Source organism: Lipomyces tetrasporus, assembly GCF_029532465.1.
Source record: "Lipomyces tetrasporus strain NRRL Y-64009 chromosome Unknown POJ06scaffold_7, whole genome shotgun sequence".
Taxonomy (NCBI): Eukaryota; Fungi; Ascomycota; class Lipomycetes; order Lipomycetales; family Lipomycetaceae; genus Lipomyces; species Lipomyces tetrasporus.
The window spans coordinates 208067-229520 of NW_026611602.1; the positions used below are offsets into that span (position 1 = coordinate 208067).

Consider the following 21454-nt stretch of genomic DNA (forward strand, 5'->3'; position numbering starts at 1 on the left):
CAATATCAGCCAATACGAGCAAATAAGCAATTGCGCATGAGCCAATGACCCAGATATCCTCGAACGATATGCATTATTAATACATACACAATAGAAATCTGAGCCTGCAGTCACGATTACGCTGTTTAGCTTAGTTGGGCCAAGGACCGAGCTGCCGTACGCCGCCGCTTCCCGGAGGTCAAGGGTTATTGCGCCCTAGAGGTGGCTATGTCATGACTCATTTGGTGCACATCGTTGGAGTGGCGCGTGTGCAAACTGCACACTACTGCTATCTTCAAGCTCACCAGAATAAGTGAGGCTTTTTTGGCCCGAGTGGATAGCGTTACCTGGCTGCTCGCAATTTGTGATTTTGTGTGCAAGGTCATCATTCGTCACTTGTAACTCTTCGTCTGGGTCTTTTGCCTCGCAATTCCCCCCTCCGCCATCTCAGGCATTCCGACATAACCTCTATCTCGGGCTCTTCTGGCCTACAGATTCATCATTTAACCATGACTTCAGAGTCTTCATCGTATGTATTTGTTCCTATGCTTTCCCGATGCTGCCGTATATGCCTCCGTCAGGGTGATCCGACGGCTGGTGATCAGCTGGTTCTTTGAGGGTTTTACGCCATACTAACTGTTATCGTTGCTGCAGGACTCGAAAATTACGAATTACTGGTATGATGTTTTTTGTTGATGGATTTATAGAATAATGTTGTGGCAGGCGTGGTTGATCTTGCGTTTGTCGTGTGCGCCTTTTACGGTGTGCTTTGTCGGTCTATACTAACCGTTTGTCTCGCATTTAGTCATCGCTGCTGATGGGCTCTATAAACGAGAAGTCTTCCGTACGTGGGATTAGCAATGGTCGGGCCATGAATGAACATAACTAACCTTGTGTTAGGTTTTCCGGACCCTTTTGCAGTGATTACAGTCGACGGCGAACAGACACATACAACCTCAGTCATCCGTAAGACGCTCAATCCATATTGGAATGAATCCTTTGATGTGTATGTGAACGTGGCCGATCGCTATTTACACGAAGCACTCTAATACTTGGCTAGGAATGTTACCGAATCGAGCATAATCGCCGCCCAAATTTTCGACCAGAAGAAGTTCAAGCGGAAAGATCAGGGTTTTTTGGGAGTGATTAACATTCGCGTTGGGGATATTATCGATCTCTCTCTCGGCGGCGAAGAAATGCTTACTCGCGAGTTAAAGAAGTCGAACGATAATCTTGTTGTGCACGGCAAACTCATCTTGAATTTGTCGACCAACGTGCAGGCATCGCCGGCTCGCTCAAACACAAATTCAACCCAAAACTTGGCTGCTCCGTCGTTGTCAGTGGCGGCCGCATCTTCTACGGTTGCGAGTGCACAGAGATCGTCTTCCACGAATGACGTGCCTGCGTCCGCCAGTAACGGTGCCAACGGGGCGTCACATGTTCCAGCGACGGTGAGCTCTACCCTTACTAACGGTACCTCATCTAGCGCAGGCACTGGTGGTCCATCTGCGACTGCTGCTGCTGCAAACGTCAATGGGTCGAGCACTTCTCGTACATACAGCGCATTTGAGGACCAATTTGGCAGACTTCCGGCGGGATGGGAACGGCGAACTGACAATCTTGGTCGCACGTATTATGTCGATCACAACACTCGTTCGACCACCTGGACTAGACCGTCGACTAATTTCAGTGAGTCCGAACAGCGCGCAGCAATGCAGCATACGACCGACTTGGAGCGCCAGCGACATCAGGCGAGAACTCTACCTGAAGATAATTCTCGTGCCAGCTCTCCATCCAACAACAGTGACCACCCGTCTCCAAGTTCGAGCGTGAATGCGATCCAACTTATGGCTACTGGAGCGACTACTGCTGGGCTCGGAGAACTTCCGTCTGGCTGGGAGCAGCGCCATACTCCGGAAGGTAGGACGTATTTCGTCGACCATAATACTCGTACCACGACATGGGTTGATCCACGACGTCAGCAGTATATACGTATGTACGGCCCCAATACCAATAACACTACTATTCAGCAACAGCCCGTCTCGCAGCTAGGACCCTTACCGAGTGGATGGGAGATGCGTCTCACTAATACGGCAAGAGTGTACTTCGTCGATCATAACACAAAGACGACGACCTGGGACGATCCACGTCTTCCATCCAGTCTTGACCAGAACGTTCCTCAGTACAAGCGCGATTTCAGACGCAAAGTCATTTATTTCAGATCGCAGCCGGCATTGAGAAGTTTGCCGGGACAGTGCCACATCAAAGTCAGACGTAATCATATATTCGAGGACTCGTACGCCGAGGTCATGCGCCAAAGTCCGCAGGATTTAAAGAAGAGATTGATGATCAAATTCGAAGGAGAAGAAGGTCTCGACTATGGTGGAGTTTCGCGAGAGTTTTTCTTCTTACTCTCGCATGAGATGTTCAACCCATTCTACTGCCTTTTCGAATACTCCGCCCACGACAATTATACTCTTCAGATCAATCCGCATTCCGGTATTAACCCTGAACATCTCAACTACTTCAAATTCATCGGCCGCGTTGTCGGTCTTGGCATTTTCCACCGTCGGTTCTTGGACGCGTTCTTTATTGGCGCGTTTTACAAGATGGTTCTCAAGAAGCGCGTCGTTTTGACGGATATGGAAGGCGTGGATGCCGATTTCTACCGTAACTTGAGCTGGACGTTGGATAACGACATTACCGATGTTCTCGAGTTGACTTTCTCGACAGAGGATGATCGGTTCGGTGAGCTTGTTACCGTCGACTTGAAACCAAATGGTAGGAATATTCCAGTCACGAATGACAACAAGAGGGAGTACGTTGAGCTCATCACTGAGTGGCGTATATCCAAGCGTGTCGAGGAACAATTCAAGGCATTCCTGTCTGGATTTAATGAGCTGATCCCTCAAGAGCTTGTCAATGTGTTTGATGAACGTGAATTAGAATTGCTCATTGGTGGTTTGGCGGATATTGATGTCGATGATTGGAAGAAACATACAGATTATAGAGGTTATTCCGAAAGCGACGAAGTTATACAGTGGTTCTGGAAGGTAGGGGATTTTTTTGTCGCGCTCTATTCTCGAATTAGTTTGCTAACGCTGTGAAGTGTGTTCGAACTTGGGACTCAGAGCAGAAGTCCCGGCTTCTACAATTTACTACAGGTACCTCCCGTGTTCCGGTTAACGGATTCAAGGATTTACAGGGTAGCGATGGGCCGCGTCGTTTCACGATCGAGAAAGCTGGCGAAGTCCAGCATTTGCCGAAGTCACACACATGTTTCAATCGCGTGGATCTTCCGCAATATAAGGATTACCAGAGTCTCGTTCAAAAGCTCACTCTAGCGGTGGAAGAAACTGTTGGTTTCGGACAAGAATAAACTGCATGCTACAGTTCATTCGCCTGTCTGAATTTATGGCTCATTGCGGTTTTGTCTTGTATGTGTGTATTGAACTGTCTTAAATTTACTTCCTCGTTGTTAAGTGTATGTCGTGTATTCGGCAGTAGTTCTTGGGTCCTCCTAGTATAATCAATTGTCATTGTTTTTCAGATTGTTACTGATTCAAAAGGAAGCTTGCGTGTTCCCATGTCCTGTGTTGTTTTATCTCTATCGGTTGTCTCGTTGTCGCGGGCCGCAGAAATTGCTGGTTAATGGAATATTTCGGGTTGTTGTATTTCATTTTAGTTGGGTTCATCATATCTACTTTCTATACTCTTCACCTTTTTTGTTCGGATTAGACAGACAGGTGCAACTGTCATGTTATTAGAACCATTATTTTTAATGTTTCTAGTTTTACTTCAGTTATTGGTTGTTATAGCGTTATTGTTCTTATCTTTTTGTGTTCATGGAATATACGTAAGTCGTTAATATGACCTGGAGTGTAAATTCCACAACTGATACAAGCCCTATAAACCAATTCTATCCAAGATCCCCCAAATCCCGTGTCAACGGACTCAATCATCAAGACGGACTTTGTTCAATCTCCTCCTTATCTATCCGTATGCGCACCAGTGTCTCGGGTAGCTGTGTTTTGGGATCGACAACCGACTTGCTGGTTTCTGAGTCGTCTGGCTGTGTATTTGTCTTTCTCGCTTCTTCTCGCGCTACGAGATTTGCTATCAAATTATCAACAACTTACTTATCCAACTGCTACAACATAAAACAATACCTGACGCGAGACTTATTGCTCGTAGGATACTATCCCAATTACTCACAATCAGCGCAACGGCTACAAATGCGTCAGCATTCCACAAAGACAATTTCTTGATCGCAGTCGCATCCTACCTTCTGTGCCATCCACCAGAGTTGTAAGCTTCTCTTGCAACTGCTCCATCTGTGTCGCAAAATTGACACTTAATTCACGTAACTGCATTAAACTCTCCAATTCCTGCTTTTTCTCCGCGATGCGTGAAGCCAGGATCGAATTGTGTTGTGCGGACGAGGGGAATGTGGCTCCTGTTGTTGCTGTCGGGACGAATGTCGTCCGGCGGGGTGCATATGACATTTTCGAAGCGGCGTGCAATTTGCCGTGGTAAACGTGTGAACAGAAATGCCGGGGACTTGTATAAGAGTTATGCAGACTCTGTAGAGCTGTTGGTTCAAGGCCGTCAATCTGTCGCGACGCGAAGGAGGAACGCGTTGGTCAATACGGCACAAAATGAGTTGCGCCTTCGCCATAAATATTATGCAGTTCCATGCCCATGCCGGCGTAAGGCCCTCAAAATCCAGGACAGTCGTCATGGAAACAATACCCTAACCCTTGAGTGGACCGTAAACAACATTGTTTGCGACGGCCGAGGACGGAGTTTGCATGCCGATAATCAGCAGCACGCGAGACAGCAGTCGGACGGGCATGAATGCAGTTCCACAGTCTAGATTGAGTCATTTATTGAAAACATCCTAGTTTCAAGTAGAACTTTTCACTAGACTGAATAAACATTTGAGTTTGGAGCCAGATATTAATTGATCACCAGAGCATTGGAATGGCGAAACTCGTGGAGCACGTACCGACTGAAACGGTTGATTCTGGTATGTTATTCCTGAAAATAAATACTGACGTTCTGCGGGAGAGAAAAACACTGACCTACATGGGTATAACAGTGAAGCGTCGATTTCTGCGGCAAAATCGAGAACTAGCACGGTACGTTGTCTGTGTTCCGTCTGTTATAGTGGCCTTCTAATACGTTCTTCCGATATGTAGTGTTAACTCAAGTCATTCAACACGCATAGGTAATCTGGAATCAAAAATCGCGAGTCTTATATCCGAAAACCTCGAACTCCGACAACAAATTATTACACTCGAACATTCACGAGAGCAATGGATCACGCGCAAATGTTCTGACGTGCGGATGAAAGTACAACTGAAAGTTAAGGAAATAGAAGAATTACTGGATGCGTTTGAGATGAGCGCCAAGGACGCGATCTACGCAAGTCCAGATGGCGCAAGCGACAGTAGCTCGGGACGGCGAGATAGTCTTGATAGCATTGTCGGTGTGCCGGCTTCCGCTATTCATGTCAGCACGCGGAAAAAGTCATCACCGAAAGGGATCGTCATGTCACCTCCTGCATATCCAGATTTGGATGAAGGAGGCGTGGACGGGCCGCAGGTGAGCTATGAAACATGGTACGGCTGCGAATTGTTCTTGATGGAGCAGTATTAATACCTGTAGTGCCAATCGCCCTCAATCCCCTCAGCCGAAAGAAGCACATAGATTTGCGCCAGAAGAGCTCTCGGCAGAGGAGATTCCAGAATCACCATCCGAACCGTCTGATTCTGTGCCGCTGCCAAATATAGTCTCAGGTACAGATACTGTCCGGCCACGACGAAGACGACGCGATAGCTTACAAGAGATGGATATCGTGTCGATGGTAAAGACTCAAAATGCGAACTACAAAGCGAAGTTGTTACAACGCGTTTCTGCGCCTGTACTCGACGACGAACAAGAGAACAAATTTGTTGATTCCCAGATGGTTGTTGACGATGGCGTCGAGCTGGTTGCATTACCGGAGAATGTACCACCGTCCGGGCCAGAGCCAGTACCAGTTTCAGTTCCAGAGACTAAGAGAAGTGAAGTTAAGACCACGGCGACCAAACGACGGTTACCGATGTCAGCAAATAACTCAGCATCTGATACTGTTGACAAATCTACAAAGCCAGCGCCGTCATCGAGGCTTTCATCTCGACGAAGTTCCGTCTCTAGAGAAAATTTACCGGAATCTAAGTCTGCCCAAGAAACGCGGGAGTTGTCTCCGCCGCCCGCAACCCGGCGAGCGTCCAGACGCAGTTCTATTTACAGGGAGCCAGTGAGGGATACAGCAGTACAATTAAGTGTCCCTAGCGACGAGGCTCGAATGACGTTGGGTGAGAACGATAAGAATACGATAGTCTCGAAGGACAATAAAAGTATGGAGAAAGCAGTCAAGTCTGAGCGGAGAGCCTTACAGCCAGGTAGATATTCTTTGTTTGTGTTTTATTCCTGACTTTTTCATATGCTAATGAACACGTAGTGGATGTAAATCTTGAGTCCGATGCCAGTAATGCTGGTGTCAAGAAATATACTAAACCAACTCCTGTGAGAGAAATCGAAGTCAAGCAGGCGGAACCTGCAGGACCAAACGCCGAGGATGAAAGGCAGGTCTCAACGTCTCCAGATGGCGGCAGACGAACGGTTCGAGCGCGAAAGAGCGTGAATTATGCGCTGCCGTCACTGCGGGTGAAGATGCGACGGGACCAGGATCAGTTGGTTGACGCTATCGTGGTGCCAGATCAGGTTGAGGACAAGTTAGAACCTGAGAAGAACGGCGAGCCGAGACTTACGCCTGCTGTTGAAGTCAAGGTCAAGCAGGAGGATACAGATGAGTTGAAAACGGTGGATTATTTAAGCACGATTCCGGACGCAAGTCGATCTGCGGCTGCTGGACTGGACGGTGATAAACAGAAATGGCGCAATACGACTTTGCCGAATCTGCTGGACGCCGTCAAGCTTGAGCCAACAGATGACAAGCCTGTGAGCGAGTTCCAGTTTCAAATGCCTAGCGTTAGTGCGAAGACGACGAGAGGTCCTGCCTCACTGGGCGTCCCACCGCACAAGATACGGGAGGATATATTTGACTTTGCTGCTGATGATGTCGATACAAGTAAAGCGAGACGGAAGTCTGGCATTCCAGCTTCTGCCTCGAGGATAGGTATTGCACAGCGAGTTGACGGTGGGAGTGCAAGTGGTAAGAGACGACCAAACCGGCAAGCTGGAGTTGATGAGGATGGGCGAGGCAATAAAACAACCACTGCCACGAAACGACGGTTGAGCATGGTTGCATAGTATTCATATTTATTCTGTACATTTTTATTCAATCTTTATTTCATCTATGTATAATGGGTTGTATGGCGTTTCGTTCGTGTTGATCATATTATGATGCTGTATGATTCGGTCGTTATGTTGTAGGCTGCGTCGTTGTATTCATTCGAGTTAATAGACCTGTTTATCCCCGAACGCAGCGCACAATTGTGCTTCCTCAGGTGCGGCCGTCAAGAGAAACCGCATTGGGAGGACAATTACAAAGTACAGATAAAAAGATTGACTTAGGAACAATTAGGGATAACTTGCAAGCACGGTCGGAATTGGTCAATCAGAGACTGTACTAGATCAACGTCTACAACTAATACGTCCTATCATTTACAGAAGGCACAATCAATGTTGGAGAGTAAGCGAGAGTACTACAAAGCCAACGGTCATGACAATGTGGAAGCAAAAGGAGACAGTAAACATAGCAGAATTATTAGAGAAGAATCTTATTCGCGCTAGGTTGTGCTTACAAGACAGCCTTTTACTGTCATCGAGCATCATTCTTTTCTACAAAATCTTCAAAGATGTATATTCCTGGCGGCCATTTCCTTCTCGCAAGACTTTAAAGCTAAGAGTCAATGTAGAGTTCGAGGCATACCGTGAAAGATTAAACCAAGAACTTGTCAACAACTGCACAAGGTTTGAAGATCTACTACGACTTTCTTGATGAACAAGACGCTTATTAGTATAGCATTGATCTTTGACCCTAGGTTTAGAACCGAGCTATTGAAAGCAAAGACGACTGATGATGAGGCTACGAAATTGACTGTAGAGGCCATGAAAGAGAAGTTGCATAGAGAGTATCCACTTGTGCTGGCAGAGAGAACTGAACCATATTCAAAGAGTTGGGAAGCCTGCATTGGAGGCTCGCATGCTCTTAAAGCTACAGCCTTGAAGAGCTTTGCGGTCAGAGACATCGACAGCTCCGTTGAGGAAGAGATACTTGCTGTGGCTACTACTGAGGAGCGATGGCTGTTACGGTGGTGGAGAGCTCACAAAAAACGCATATGGCTTGCGGCAGCCATGGACTATCTTGCAATCCCAGCCTCTGAGTAGCGGTTGAGGTGTTATTCAGTGATGGCAAAGACAGGCTTAAGAAGGCACTCAATGAAGTCAGGAACCATGAGATCGCTTACTCTGCATGCAAATACTCCAAGGGAGCAGATATGTAATTATGTTCTTTATACACCTATTTAAATGCTCAAACTTCTCCAGCTCGCTCTCCCCCTCCACAAGCAGCTTGAGGACTATAGCCGTACCCAAGAGCCTACCAACTATACGATTGTACGAGCAACCAACCTCGTTTACTCGTAAACTTCTGCAACCAATCGTATAGTAATCGTATTAGACTATACGATTACGAGTTACGATTGCTCGCAAATCGTATCCACCCTTAGCCAGAGACTCCGGGCCCAGCCCAAGGCCGCAAGCGGATAGGCGGATTGGGCGGATAGGATATCCGTGCGGATGTCCGCCATACTTTCTAGATATCCGCCAATTTGCCGGATATGGCGGATAAATGATAGAGCGTCAAATCTACTCCTGAATTAGTGTTTTATTTGTCTTGGTTTGTCTGTTCGTTTGTCTTGGTTTGGGATCCGGGTATACGAAGAGCAGCAGCTTGGCAGAGCATATAAAAAGGGGTTTGTCCTCGCTGCCAGGCAAGAAAAAAAATCTTGTCTTCTTGTGTATTATTTATAATACAATCTTGCTTGCCTTGCCCTGTGACAATAAGGTCTATTTGATGCCGTCCTACCTATCTGATGTAGGAATCCGAATAGACCATTCATAAACAGGCTAATCGGAATAGACCAATCCTATATAGGTAATTGAGGCGATTGGCGGATAAGGCGGATATCTGGCGGCTGAATATACGGATACCAATCCCGCCATCCGCCCTCGTAATAAGTGGCGGATATCTGTATCCGCAACAGCCGGGAAGAGTACGGCCATCAGATGTTTACTGTTCCTGAAACTCTCAGCGATTGAGGGTCAGTTTATGGCAACCATGCGGGTGTAGTGAAACTTTATTTCAGTAGACCGACCGATAAGCTCGCTTATGAAGTGGCTGTAAACATTACATCGTTATAACGGGGTTCAATTGACTAATCACACGTTCTCGTCAACGTTGGGGCTTACTTATAAATGCTGCGGCTGGGCTGTTGAGGCTTATTTGAAATGCTGCGGCCGGGTGGTTATTGATGCCGGCAATTGATTGCGCGAGAGTACCAACGTAAGTGAGCCGCACTGCCGGACTTACGGCGTTTTCCAGGATGCCGAGTAATTTCGGATCGACAATCTGCAGGATTAATAAAGAGTCATTTGTAATCCGTAACGAATGCGGCTGCAGGACGCCGCCAGATAATGTGATATAGCTGTCGTCAAGGCCCCAAGTGAATTTGTTATGGAGATAGTTGCAAATTTCCATACACCTGTGCTCAATTAGGCATGACTAAACTTATTGTTGTCCTAGGCGGCACTGGCACGCAAGTATGATTTTGACAGCCAGAACTGTGCGGGGTCTGCGGTGTTTTGCTGACTTTTAGCACTGCAGGGCGCGTCCGTGATTGATGCGTTTATCAATGATCCCGAATGGAAGATCAGGACTGTCAACCGCGACCCGGCAAAGCCGGAATGCAGACGGCTCGAGGACAAAGGCGTACAAGTCGTCAAGGGCAGTTTTGACGATGTTGATTCTCTGATTGCCGCGTTTCAGGTATAGTGGGTATTTGTTCTCACGAGTCGTCGTCCTCGTCGTCACCAACGCTGAATTTAGGGGGCCAATGTGGTTTTCGGGGTGACCGATTTCTGGGCCGCGTTCGGCAATGCCGACACACCAGCAAAGCTTAGGCCGGGCCAGTTGATCAACGAGTACTGCTACGATGTCGAGGTCCAGCACGGCAAGAACATTGCCGACGCGGTGGCGGCGATTGCCGGCTCGACGCTCGAGACGTATGTTTGGTCGAGCCTGTCGCATGCGGCAAAGTGGAGTCGCGGCAAGTACACGTGGAACTACCACTTTGACTCCAAGGCGGTCGTGTACGAATACATCGTTGCGACGCACCCCGTGCTGGCGAAGAAGACGTCGACAGTGCAGATCGGGTGGTATGCGGATAACTGGAAGAAGATGGCCCAGCTGGCGCCCCGCAGAGCCCCGGACGGAGTGTACGAGTGGGTCAGGTGCGGTCCGGGGGATGCGCTGATTCCGTGGGTCGACACCGAGCACGACGCGGGCAAGTTTGTGCGCGCGTTGGTCCGGACGTCGCCAGGGAAGCATCTTCTGGGGGTCAGTGAGATGGTGACGCCGGACAAATACATGGAGCTGTGGGGACGGCTGAATAGCGTGCCGGCCCGGTCGCGGATGATTTCGGCCGACGAGTTTGACCAGTTGTGGCCGTCGCCGCTGTTGGCTCGGGAAGTGAGAGAGAGTAGTTTTTACATTGATGAGTTTGGATGGGATGGCGGCGAACCTGGCGTCCTGCGGCCGAGCGACGTGAGTTATTGTTGTCGATTTCTGGCTTCATTGTCATTATGTCTGACCGTTGTTGCAGCTTGCATTCGAGCAGCCCCTGACCACGATCGAGGAATACATCAAGGCGCAGGACTGGTCTAGCATCCTCCATTAGGCCCGAACTGCACGGCAGACACGGGAGAGAAATGCTGGTGATTGATGGTTATGTGTGTGAAACGCGCAGAATGGAAATATAAGTCTTATGACCAAACTGACAATTCTATTGCCGGGGATTAAATGTGACGTATAATAACATGCCACAGATTCGATCGATTAAACAAACTTACTTGTCCGGGCCCGATCGTTCATTTAATCCACATGATCGAGATCATGTGTCCAGCTCCGCAAATTGGGCTACGGCACCAACCCCTCGGCCGTGCGTGACCGCGCGATCGTCGGCGTCAATCGCGTCCAGGTGCGTCGAAGGCGAAGGTTGGGGAACCCAACTCCACGCAATATGACCCCGCAGGAAAAGAAAAATAAAAAAATAAACAAAAAAATTTGCAAAACCTCTCTGGCCGTAGCAACGATCGGAGCTGCCCCCCGGGACCTTGTTCTCGTGGTCTCGAAGTCTCGAATTTGCGGGCGGCCAAAAGACAAGACACGGGGAACAAACGTGGTGGCCCCTCTCGGATTCGACTGGCCAAAAATAGACAATATGCACCACTGCCGAATTCGTTGTGTAATTCAACATGTCAGAATAATGGTTCTGCAAATCGTTTAAAGGAGGTCGGCAAAACGTGCCGAGCGAGGCTGTGCGGGTCCGAAATTAGCTGTTCGGCACTTTGGCTTTGCGTGACCCTGAACCAGTCACTGGCAGTTGTCGAGACAACGGGGATGCATATTTTGCGACTGTCCGGGTAACTCCTTTTTATAGGGGGCCGGTCGCATCCCTGCTGACTGCGGCTTGCGCAGCCGCCACAACAGTGCCAAACAGTTTTAGTTCGGAATTTGGCCATTCCAGAGAGAGGAGACCATTGGCATCATCGGAGGCAAATCCGACAAATCGCGATGGGCGTTGCCACGCAGACCGCATCATGTCCTGCGAAAGGATCTCTCAACTCACCGAGGGTCTGACCTGCGATGACGTCGCCGCTAGACCTGCGCTAAACCGCCTTGGGACCAGTAACCGACTCACGTTGTGAGGTTTAACGTAGTTAAGGTTTAATGCAACTAGCCAGGCGAGTCGATCCTTCCACGTTGCCGAGGAATTTGAACGGGGAATGCGAAATTTTTTCATTTACTTTTTCGCTTTTCACTTTTCAGGGTACCGCATTTCCGATGACTTGCTATTCTTTTTCTTTGAGACGATCTGCAACCGCGAATAGGGGGATGCCAAATGGACGAGAAGAGCACAGGTCACGGCTTTTGCCAGCGTTGCGGCTAGTGGCGCCTGCAAGTGATCTGCGGACAGACGACCTTAGTCTTTCTCCGCTGCTGATCCCACGAAAGAGCGGCTGTCATGATTAATTAATTCTCCTGGCTGTCTGCTTGGAATAGACGAGTCGTGCAAGCCCATAGAAGTTGTCTTACAAATCAGAGCGTCAACGTAGTCCTTTTTGCATTCCAACAATAGTCGTACGTTTTGCTCCGGTTATAGAACGTCCTGGAGAGAGCGAGTTGGGGGAGGCCGCGCCGGGTAAGTTGGTTGCGGTTTTTTTTTATTTTTTTTTTTTTTTTTGCGCGACAAGGTTTTTACCGAGTCTGGTAACGGACCATGCCATGTGCCGCTTCGCCAAGTCAAATGGCGCATGACGTGTCGACTGCAGAACAATTCGAACAGCCAACATCAATTTCTGGCCGCCCCCTCGTTTTCCATAAAAGATGCACTAGATTGATTCTCTAATTATATATACAAGTAATTCCCACAACCATTGATAGTAAATACTCTTTCCAAAGCAAGAAGACGCCATCCATGATTCCCAAGCCCAATTTTTTAATATCCATTTTATTTCCCGTCACAAATTTTGTCAACTCCATGATCCGTGTAATAAATGTCCAGCCGATCCCAATGAATAATGCGTAAGCGGAGCCCACTGAGTCATCGGTCGACCGATGAATGGACCAGAGCGACGGTGGGCGCGGGACGAGGCGGATAGCTTCTATGTTGCAGTGCAATAAAAGTATATAGCAAACATGAGTCCAAAAACTAATTCAACAATGTACATTGTCGATGATGATGATGATGATGTAGCATATGCATCTATGCATTACACTCCGTAGAGAAGCGTGTTCGGCGCGACAGGTCGATGGGGCACTGCGGAAGTGTAGCGCGACTGCGACTGCTGGGGGCGCCCGGTCTGGAGCCTTCCATAATACAGATCGTGGCTGCCATTGCCCTTCTCGTAGAACGGAACAAAGTAGTGGTTAGGCGGAGACATCTCGACCTGGACCTGAACAGCCGACGACCGGCGCCCGCTCTCGGAAGCGGACGAGTGAACAGGGAGGAGTGGCGGTGAGACTGGCGCCGAATGACTCTGGGCTTTGGCCTTTTCGTGGTCGTGCAGCTTGCAGGTTTCCGAGCAGTAGATCGATCCGGCCGGGCAGACTTTGTCGCAGACAAAGCAATAGTCTTCTAGCCAGGTCATTATGGTACTTCCAGGCGAGTCTGACGAAGAATCGCGGAAGAGTGGGTTGATGTTGTGTTGTAGATTGTAGATCTGGCAGGTTGGGAGGGCCGGGCCGGCGTAGAAATATATACAACGGTCTAGTCAGCCGGTGCAGCTCGGGCCCCGTCATCGAGGAGACGTGAGTCACAGCGTGACTTGCGTCGATGGCGCAAGCACTGACACCGCACCCACGCGCCGGGTAACAATTCTGGCGTGCTTAGCACACGTGTCGGCTCCAGTGCGGCATATATGGTGCATTTGCAGCGTCGGCTGTGCAGGGGTGCCACATGCCTCGTCGTTGCCGGCATGGCGAAATTATGGCGCGAGAATGAGCCAACGACGGAGCCGCACGCACGCATTCGCGTGGCTTCGTCGCCAGGTGCTCACTTCACTGCCCCATTGCTGGCGTTGACCCGGCCAACGTGCTCTGGAACCTCTGCCCAATTTTTTTTAATCTTTTTTTTGTTGACAGCGGACACCTTGCGAGTCGGTCGCGATCCTCGCAACCTGCCCCATTCTGCCGGCATGATCTGCGGGTACTCCCGATCGTGGTCCACGTCACCACAAAACTATGCGCGCTGGCAGAACATAGCCTCGTACGTGGCAGTTGTTGGCGCCTTGCCAGTTTCTTACACACTCCCCTCATGGAGAGTGATGACTCGCGCATTGCGTGACGTTGATGCCACCTGAATGGGAGCAGAGCTGCCAACAGATCAACTCACCTTGATGGCGCAATCTTGTGTTATTTGTTGGTCTTCCAGATTAACATAAAGTAATTACCATTATCACTATCATTATCCTGCCCAGCAGGTGATTACCACGTAATATTGCGATAGACAACCTCAGCCGGAGTAGCGTCATACCGAGTCATATGCGGGTATCGTCATACCTGTAAGTTTTTGCACTATCCCAAACCTACTCACATGTCGGCCCACTTTGCGTGTTTGTCCCGACATGCGGCATTCCGAGTGACGGGTTTTTTGACGACGGTTAATGGACCTCCAAGGTCAGCCAGAGCACTCTGTTGCTAAATCTTACACGCCGTGGGGCAGTCTGGGGACCTTCCCGGCGCGTATTGTTCTCCTTAATGTTACAGGTGCCGGGGAGTCACTTACGATCCCCGGTCCCCCAGTTTGATGTCCCTTGTTGGAACGTGCAGCCCTATGGTGGGCCAAGTTGAACTCGTCGCTTACGATTGGAAATGGATTGGCGGTTTGCAACGCATCGATGCCATATTTCGCATCGTTAACGTTCGACCGGTGCGAGTACAGAAAATCTGTATGATACAACAGCGGCACTCACGTCGTGGTGCTGCAATGAATGAAACGGCGGGAACACACACTCCAGAACCCGCTCAATTACTGGCGAACAACCGCTCACTAACCGAAATTTGACGGCAACCGGGGAGGTACTTTGTAGTTTGTGCTCACACAAAAAGCGAGTAATGAAAAGACCCCCAAGGTCTGGATCGAAGTAGCGTGGAAGTGAATAATCGTTATTTTGTGATTACCGCCTCAGTAGTGTATCATAATTCTCAGCACCGAGCCGTCGCACTTCGGTCAGCTTATGACGTGATCTGCGCGAGTTATATACTTCCTTCAGCTTCTAGCGACTGTAGTGACAGCTAACTGTGCAATCCAAGGAATCGACGACCAAGATGACTTGACTGCACCAAGATGGACCTTGTCACAGCCCCCAAATTGGCCAAATACACCAGTTTCAGGGTTAGGCTCGCACAGTTGCTCATGCACAGCCACGGATATGCCCTAAACAAGACATGTGTATGCCGCAAAACTCGCACCGCAAACATTCAGTGTTTGGCGGGAGAAGTTGGTTCGTGCGAGGGCTAGATCGCGCATAACCGGCCCATTCAGGAGCAAGCGAACCCTTAACTTTGCACACTGACAGCTTAAGGCTTTCGTAGTGAGTGATCCGCACGCATCCCTCACAATGGGCTTTAGTCACGATGACGTAGGTTTAGTCATTGTTTTGTCAGTTCCGGAACCTAATGCGACGCTGCCGAGAATAAGCGGGTTGACGGTCCTCCGCATACTGGCTCTATCGCATATATATCATGCTCAGGAGCCACCGCCCAGTCTTGTCGAGTTTGTATTATTCTTCACCCAGTCGAGGTTCACAAATAGCATACTACCGGATCGTACTGATTTCGCGCCAATTGTTAAGTGTAAGCGAGTTTGGCCTTTCGGATTCGATGCGGTGGAAACTGGCATTGACGGGATATATAGGGTTCAGCAATGAGTTCGCAGCAAAAACAAGGCGAAATTCTCAAGTGGGCGAGCACGGACGGCGAGTTCAGACGCAGGCCTGCACGTCCAATTGAGATCTTGAGTCGAGTTCGGACGTAGCTAATACGGTTCTAGTCTTCCTATAGAAGTTTCATTTCGAGGGAGCCCGGCGCACAGTATCCGCCTGAGAAGGGCAGATATCATTTGTATATCTCGTGGGCGTGTCCATGGTACGTGTGCGCAGACACGATCGACTGTGACGACAGTGCTGACGACTCTTTGGCAGGGCCCACCGAACTGCGATTGTGAGAAAATTGAAAGGACTAGAAGGCATTATCGATCTGAGGTGCGTAAAGTCACGTTCCGTCGAGATTTATTTAACGCTGCTAACGGTAATAGCGTCGTCGACTGGTATCTTGGTGAGATGGGCTGGAAGTTCTCGACGCCAGAGGAAACTCCGGGCTCGACGATCGACCCCGTGCACAACTCGTCCTACTTGCGGGAGCTGTACTTCCGGATGAATCCTGGACACGACGGAAGATTTACAGTGCCAGTCTTGTGGGATAAGAAGACCGATACGTTGGTCAACAACGAGTCTTCTGAGATCATTCGCATGTTCAACGAGGAGTTTGACGACCTTGTCGATGACAAGTTCAAGGGTGTTACGTTTTACCCTAAATCGCTCCGCAAGGACATTGACGAGCTCAACGAATGGGTTTAGTAAGTTTAGCATGACAGGTTAATTTGAAGCTTTGTCTAACGGCATTGCAGCGACACAGTCAACAACGGCGTCTACAAGGCCGGCTTTGCTACAAAGCAGGAAGTCTACGAGTCCCACGTGGTCACACTTTTCAAGTCCCTAGACCGTCTCGAAGACATCCTGGCCAAATCCACGGGTCCGTACCTGTTCGGCGATGTTCTCACAGAGGCAGACATCAGGCTATATACGACCATCATCCGGTTCGATCCCGTGTACGTGCAGCATTTCAAGTGCAACATCGGCATGATCCGGCAAAACTACCCGCAGCTGCACAAGTGGCTCAGACATTTGTATTGGGAGATTCCCGAGTTTAAGGACACGACAAATTTCGAGCACATCAAGAAGCACTATACCAAGAGTCATAGGCAGATTAATCCGTTTGGCATCACGCCCGTCGGACCGCTTCCCGACATCGAGCCGAAGTAATTTGCTTTTTTCTGTCCGCCTGTCTCACTGTCTTTTAATGTATCTGGTTAGGTATGTCTAGTTAACGTAATTTGTGATAGCAAAATAACAGCTACCATGTCCAAAAATGGCAGCCATCCCAAACATTGCATAACGAAACCCCAAAAAAAAAATAAAAAGAAAATGGATTCATGCCTCGCCCGCCATAACCATTTTGCATGCAATCCACAACCCGTCTATTGCAATTTGTGAGCTAGACTTGCCCATGATGTAAGCGTTATCGTACGCATTGCCTTTATCAGCGATCGAAGTCCACGCACTCGGCTTCTTGTTGCCGACCGTTATGGTATATTCTGGGCGGCGCTTCGCAAATGTGTCCGAGTTGAGCCAGTCGGCAAGTTGCTGCATCAAGCCAGCGTCATCCGCACACGGCCCAAACACTACTAAACTCTGCACACTGTCGTTAGAAACCAAGGCATAAAGCATGCTGCGAGCCATATAATCTTACCAATCGGTCTGAAGGGCTAGTTGATTGCATTATGCGAGGCACCGACTCAAGTGCTTTCATGGCGGCCACGTTCATACAACGTGCGACCTCGAAACGCGAAACAGTAAGCCTGCCCTCGGAATCAATCAATATCTCGGGCATGGCCGCATCCACGACACACTCAGCCGGCGACTCAGGCTCGGATAGGCAATTAGATGGCACAAGATCGGCCGCCGGGCTGTCCGTCGGCGGCGTGATATCAAGTGGCAACGAAAACGTCTTCGCATAAAAGAACGTCCTCATCAGATCATCATGCAGCCTGTTGTCGTAGAAATACGGCGCGCCGGAGCCGACCATCAACCTCGGCGGCCCTGCCTTTGATACTGGCACGCATTCAAACAGGTCGTCATCATATACACGTCCTGCCAGCTGCTTCTGAACCGCGTCCAAGATCAACTGCCTCCCGTCACTATTGAATCTGCTCCCTTGCGCTTGCGTTTCCGCCTTTATGCCGATTGCCTTTTCAATTCGGCTTTCAATCTCAGAAAGAATGAAGACCTCGTGATCGGCTCCATCGGACCGGTTCATTTGCCATATTCCAAACCTGTCTTCAGGACAAAGCTTATAAACCCTTTGCGAAAGACCGAAATAGTCCCAGAGAAGTACATGCAAGACCTGGTTTGGCCGCCGGATACCGCCAGCATTGGAGTCAAGCGCAAAGATGGCAGCGCATTTGGTCTCAGCCACGATCTCAACTGCAGACAGATTCCACCCCGCGCTGTCCAATGCGCGCAAGAAAATATTATCGCTGTTCTCGCCAGGACAAAATGTGTCTGGTATGCAGAATAGGTACTTTACGTTATCATGCCGCTGCAATGTCGGAGCCACGCCACTGTTCAAGTAAGACATTATCTTTGACGATAAAGCCGACAGGAATGATGAAATCAGTGTGACAGAGTGAGGCTTGGAAAAAATATGCTGGACGCGACATTCTGATGGAGCTGGACCTCCGCCCCATCCGACTATTCCATCCGCGGTGTCGTTAAGGTACACAATACTAGGAATCTGCATACCATTTAGTCATATCCAGACTCAGACAGTTTCTAAAAGCGGCGACTCACAGCAAAGCTAGCATCCGTCGACCAGTCTTTTACTAGAACGATCTCCGTCATGAAGTCGTACTTGACGCCGACAACAGTGGCCGCATGACTCATGTAAATACCTACTACGATCTTGGCGTCGTCTTTAGCCTTAACGCTATCAGACACACGATACTGCTGCTCAATCCCCTTAATCACGTCCAGAACTCCATCAACCCATAGTGCTGGCCCCTGCAGCGTGACTCCAATTCGTCGGCACAGAGGACATTGTGACGTCTGTGCCAGCCAGGGTTCAATCATTCTGCGAGAGAAGTAGTGTCCACATGATACGTTGACCATATCCTCGCCAATATCATTCAACAGTGGACACGTAACAAGCTGGCGTAGATCGCTCACTATTTTCTTGTTGCTGGTCTTCACGGCTTCCTGTAACACCTCGTAAGGCGTCGGTTTGAGGTCTAGTCCGTCGTGCCCGATAATATCAGCCTCCGATATTGGCGACGGCCAAATATCTGTCAAGTCCGTCTTCGGGGGTTCATCTAGGGCATCCAGTAGCGCAAATACATGGTCAGCCTGGATGCTCCTATTTAACAGGACTCGGGAGAATTTCGTGAGATTTGTCCTACCTGCTGACGAGTACGCCTTCGATAACGACGAATGTAGGCAACGCAGCAGTCCCATTATAAGTGCATCCTTTCTTCCAGTTCCAGAGAGCTTCGTACCATCTACAATATCTGTCGTGATATCCCTGATCCGATTACCGCCTATCTTGTGATCGGGATCTGGCCTGCCGGATATTCCGGTCAGCTCTGAGATGAGGTCAATGACGAAGTCAATAAACCTGTCCGTTGGCGTACGTAATGCCTCTTCGATAACAACAAGCTTTTCTATCCAGCTGTCAAATATGCTCTTTGTTGAAAGTACTCGAATCAATGCCTCGTGGTCAAACCCTTGCGATTTGTCTGCTGCAGCATCAATGACCCTTCGAACGAAATTCGTGCTCTCGTGCGGATGTGCCGCAATCACCAGTTCCCTGATCAGCACGGTGGATGTATTCCTCAGGTAGTAATATGTCTCCAAATCGGCTAGCTGCGAATATATGGCCTCGCGGTCCGTCTTCTCGGGCCATGGGCAAATGCCCCGCATCAAGCATACCGCCAGAACTGTGTGGACCACATTCGCATAGGCGTCGTCATACGGCTGGTCATTTCTCCACCTCCAACGCTTAAATAACGTATGTACAACCTCAATCAGGGCTTCTACGGTCAACACCCAATTCCCTGCTATGTCGCCAGTCAGTTTCCGTATACTGACAATCCGCTGGCCGAGCATGACAGTATCCAAATTAATCATTTTGTCTACATATTCAGGACCTTTCACAGCCTCTCCCACGAGCTCCAGTACAGTCTCATTCAGGTTGTCTCCAATATCCGGCGACATAAGTGTAGACGTCGGGGAGCCCAAAGATGGTGAGCTGTGCATATCGGACCCTGTTGACAACGTCCTGGTAAATTGCAAGCAAAGCAACTGCGACTGTGATCTAGTCGTCGCCGACCGAGAGTACGATTGCCGATGATAGCTCGTCGGTGCAACACTAGCGATGCGCAACAAATGTCCAATAGAATCAGTGGACGCAGAACACGGCGATTTGTTGTCGACACCATTCTCGCTGTCTCTGTCATCTTGAGCAAGATCCTCAACCTGTAGAACCGACGTTAAAGGGCGCGTTCCTCTTTGTTTGAGCGACATAATGGATCTGCCTCACGCGTCTACTCTCGGAGGGCTATGGCAGCGTGAGATCGCCGACTGTGAAGCCTCGTAATCACCGTGCTATCGTTGCGTGGCTGACATCAAAAACGGAAGTAAACAGGCCATGCGAAAACGTCAGGCTGGCTTTTAAGGACTCGAGTTCAAATGTAGCCCGCCCCGTATCTCATTATCTACAAGAGGCTGTGGTATTTGGTGCGGCGCTGCGTACGAAGAGCACGAACACGACCACAGCTACCAAACTTTAATTACTGACCTACAGATATAAAACTTCGTTCCCACGCAACACCATGATATCAGATGCATGCTATGATAATTAACTGACAAGCCAATAATGACATCTAATCCCAGAATAACTAGCTTTTTAATGGCCAACTCCTGAAGACGCCAATCATATGAGAGTCCGTAGTAATTCTACGCTAATTTATGCTTAAGCTTCACCAATTGCAGGTATCAGGATCTTCTCCTTCGCGCCCTGCCCTCTTTTCAAGAAACCTTTACCTCCCTTAGCCTGCGCTAGCTTCTCAAAATCGTCTTTAAATTTTCTGAAGAGTAAGATGCATGCGCGTGCATCTTCGACCGAGGAGTGCTCGTCTCCTTGAATATCAATATCCAGATATTCCTTAGCAAGTTTCTTCAAAGATGGTGCGCGACCCTTGGACAGTTTTCGGAATGCAGGATGTTTAGATGTATCACGAATTAGTCGCTTCGGATGAGCGATAAGGAGTACCTTTAAATCATTCGACACAGCATGTCCGACTAAAACCCGATCCTTCAAAATCTCACCGACTTTGAACTGAACTTCTTTAAATGATTTCGCTAAGGAATATGTTAGTATCCGCAAAAGACATCGCGATAATAGCGCATACCGTTCTGCATATCCGAAGGTCTGATACCACTAACCCAAGTTCGCCAATCCGTAACCTTCTCCTCAGGTCTTACGAATTCATCAAGTACGACGGCCCCATAAAAGTTGACAATCGATACCCTAGCTAGTACCGACCTCTTTCCTTCATAACCAACACCAACGAACTCACAGTCCAACGACACATACTTGCCGATGGCGGTCTTCGTCTCGTCAATCTCCACTGGCCGATTCGAGAATTTCAATGCACCTTTCCCAGCAGTATTGTCATCGGCTCCCATAGCCGCGAATAAATGGGCTGTAGCGGATTTAGCTGGCCACTTGTCACCGGATGGAACTGCCTCAGCTCCGTACGCCTTCCGTAAGTCCTCCAGCGGAATA

At 49.1% G+C, this 21454-nt stretch overlaps 9 protein-coding genes across 9 annotated transcripts; 5 read left to right on the forward strand and 4 right to left on the reverse strand.

Moving 5' to 3' along the window:
- Positions 1-172: 172 nt before the first annotated feature.
- On the forward strand, positions 173-3840 carry POJ06DRAFT_255842 (uncharacterized protein). Its single transcript, XM_056187938.1, has 6 exons — positions 173-508; positions 634-656; positions 785-823; positions 880-985; positions 1040-3032; positions 3089-3840. The coding sequence occupies exons 1-6, from the start codon at positions 489-491 to the stop codon at positions 3356-3358; spliced, it is 2451 nt and encodes an 816-aa protein (XP_056042507.1). The 5' UTR covers positions 173-488; the 3' UTR covers positions 3359-3840.
- POJ06DRAFT_255846 (DASH complex subunit Dad2-domain-containing protein) lies at positions 3841-4647 on the reverse strand. Its single transcript, XM_056187939.1, has 3 exons — positions 4265-4647; positions 4149-4208; positions 3841-4095 (listed from the first exon to the last, which is right to left on the reverse strand). Exons 1-3 carry the CDS (start codon positions 4482-4484, stop codon positions 3941-3943), a joined length of 435 nt encoding a protein of 144 aa, XP_056042508.1. The 5' UTR covers positions 4485-4647; the 3' UTR covers positions 3841-3940.
- Positions 4648-4797: 150 nt separating this feature from the next.
- Positions 4798-7471, forward strand: POJ06DRAFT_255848 (uncharacterized protein). Its single transcript, XM_056187940.1, has 5 exons — positions 4798-5008; positions 5081-5120; positions 5181-5603; positions 5650-6428; positions 6488-7471. The coding sequence occupies exons 1-5, from the start codon at positions 4963-4965 to the stop codon at positions 7297-7299; spliced, it is 2100 nt and encodes a 699-aa protein (XP_056042509.1). The 5' UTR covers positions 4798-4962; the 3' UTR covers positions 7300-7471.
- Positions 7472-7695: 224 nt separating this feature from the next.
- POJ06DRAFT_255850 (uncharacterized protein) lies at positions 7696-8510 on the forward strand. Its single transcript, XM_056187941.1, has one exon. It carries the CDS (start codon positions 7990-7992, stop codon positions 8377-8379), a length of 390 nt encoding a protein of 129 aa, XP_056042510.1. The 5' UTR covers positions 7696-7989; the 3' UTR covers positions 8380-8510.
- A 1014-nt stretch (positions 8511-9524) lies between these two features.
- Positions 9525-11056, forward strand: POJ06DRAFT_127089 (NmrA-like family domain-containing protein 1). The gene is made up of 4 exons (XM_056184321.1): positions 9525-9813; positions 9878-10039; positions 10100-10816; positions 10875-11056. The coding sequence occupies exons 1-4, from the start codon at positions 9772-9774 to the stop codon at positions 10947-10949; spliced, it is 996 nt and encodes a 331-aa protein (XP_056042511.1). The 5' UTR covers positions 9525-9771; the 3' UTR covers positions 10950-11056.
- Positions 11057-12620: 1564 nt separating this feature from the next.
- Positions 12621-13493, reverse strand: POJ06DRAFT_255862 (uncharacterized protein). Its single transcript, XM_056187943.1, has one exon. The coding sequence runs from the start codon at positions 13420-13422 to the stop codon at positions 13045-13047; it is 378 nt and encodes a 125-aa protein (XP_056042512.1). The 5' UTR covers positions 13423-13493; the 3' UTR covers positions 12621-13044.
- Positions 13494-15295: 1802 nt separating this feature from the next.
- On the forward strand, positions 15296-17096 carry POJ06DRAFT_127170 (glutathione S-transferase). The gene is made up of 6 exons (XM_056184322.1): positions 15296-15628; positions 15690-15770; positions 15825-15919; positions 15976-16035; positions 16089-16409; positions 16461-17096. Exons 1-6 carry the CDS (start codon positions 15518-15520, stop codon positions 16873-16875), a joined length of 1083 nt encoding a protein of 360 aa, XP_056042513.1. The 5' UTR covers positions 15296-15517; the 3' UTR covers positions 16876-17096.
- Positions 17044-20190, reverse strand: POJ06DRAFT_238975 (uncharacterized protein; the record flags this gene model as incomplete). Its single annotated transcript, XM_056186023.1, has 3 exons — positions 17044-17304; positions 17363-18406; positions 18463-20190. The coding sequence occupies 3 exons, from the start codon at positions 20188-20190 to the stop codon at positions 17044-17046; spliced, it is 3033 nt and encodes a 1010-aa protein (XP_056042514.1).
- Positions 20191-20638: 448 nt separating this feature from the next.
- POJ06DRAFT_282208 (ribonuclease H-like domain-containing protein) lies at positions 20639-21354 on the reverse strand (the record flags this gene model as incomplete). Its single annotated transcript, XM_056190011.1, has 2 exons — positions 20639-21027; positions 21078-21354. 2 exons carry the CDS (start codon positions 21352-21354, stop codon positions 20639-20641), a joined length of 666 nt encoding a protein of 221 aa, XP_056042515.1.
- Positions 21355-21454: the final 100 nt, after the last annotated feature.

Bases quoted from the DNA above. Each gene is read 5' to 3' on its own strand.
- POJ06DRAFT_255842 (XM_056187938.1), top strand. From the start codon at position 489: ATGACTTCAGAGTCTTCATC. The intron at 657-784 runs GTATGATGTTTT...TCTCGCATTTAG, and splicing joins TCGAAAATTACGAATTACTG to TCATCGCTGCTGATGGGCTC. The intron at 3,033-3,088 runs GTAGGGGATTTT...AACGCTGTGAAG, and splicing joins TTATACAGTGGTTCTGGAAG to TGTGTTCGAACTTGGGACTC.
- POJ06DRAFT_255846 (XM_056187939.1), bottom strand. From the start codon at position 4,484: ATGTCATATGCACCCCGCCGGACGACATTCGTCCCGACAGCAACAACA. The intron at 4,209-4,264 runs GTAGGATGCGAC...ACGCATTTGTAG, and splicing joins TCTGGTGGATGGCACAGAAG to CCGTTGCGCTGATTGTGAGT. The intron at 4,096-4,148 runs GTATTGTTTTAT...ATAATTTGATAG, and splicing joins AGCAATAAGTCTCGCGTCAG to CAAATCTCGTAGCGCGAGAA.
- POJ06DRAFT_255848 (XM_056187940.1), top strand. From the start codon at position 4,963: ATGGCGAAACTCGTGGAGCACGTACCGACTGAAACGGTTGATTCTG. The intron at 5,604-5,649 runs GTACGGCTGCGA...TAATACCTGTAG, and splicing joins CAGGTGAGCTATGAAACATG to TGCCAATCGCCCTCAATCCC. The intron at 6,429-6,487 runs GTAGATATTCTT...ATGAACACGTAG, and splicing joins GCGGAGAGCCTTACAGCCAG to TGGATGTAAATCTTGAGTCC.
- POJ06DRAFT_255850 (XM_056187941.1), top strand. From the start codon at position 7,990: ATGAACAAGACGCTTATTAGTATAGCATTGATCTTTGACCCTAGGTTT.
- POJ06DRAFT_127089 (XM_056184321.1), top strand. From the start codon at position 9,772: ATGACTAAACTTATTGTTGTCCTAGGCGGCACTGGCACGCAA. The intron at 10,040-10,099 runs GTATAGTGGGTA...CGCTGAATTTAG, and splicing joins CTCTGATTGCCGCGTTTCAG to GGGGCCAATGTGGTTTTCGG. The intron at 10,817-10,874 runs GTGAGTTATTGT...CCGTTGTTGCAG, and splicing joins GCGTCCTGCGGCCGAGCGAC to CTTGCATTCGAGCAGCCCCT.
- POJ06DRAFT_255862 (XM_056187943.1), bottom strand. From the start codon at position 13,422: ATGACCTGGCTAGAAGACTATTGCTTTGTCTGCGACAAAGTCTGCCCG.
- POJ06DRAFT_127170 (XM_056184322.1), top strand. From the start codon at position 15,518: ATGCTCAGGAGCCACCGCCCAGTCTTGTCGAGTTTGTATTATTCTTCA. The intron at 15,771-15,824 runs GCACGTCCAATT...ATACGGTTCTAG, and splicing joins GCGAGTTCAGACGCAGGCCT to TCTTCCTATAGAAGTTTCAT. The intron at 16,036-16,088 runs GTGCGTAAAGTC...TAACGGTAATAG, and splicing joins GAAGGCATTATCGATCTGAG to CGTCGTCGACTGGTATCTTG.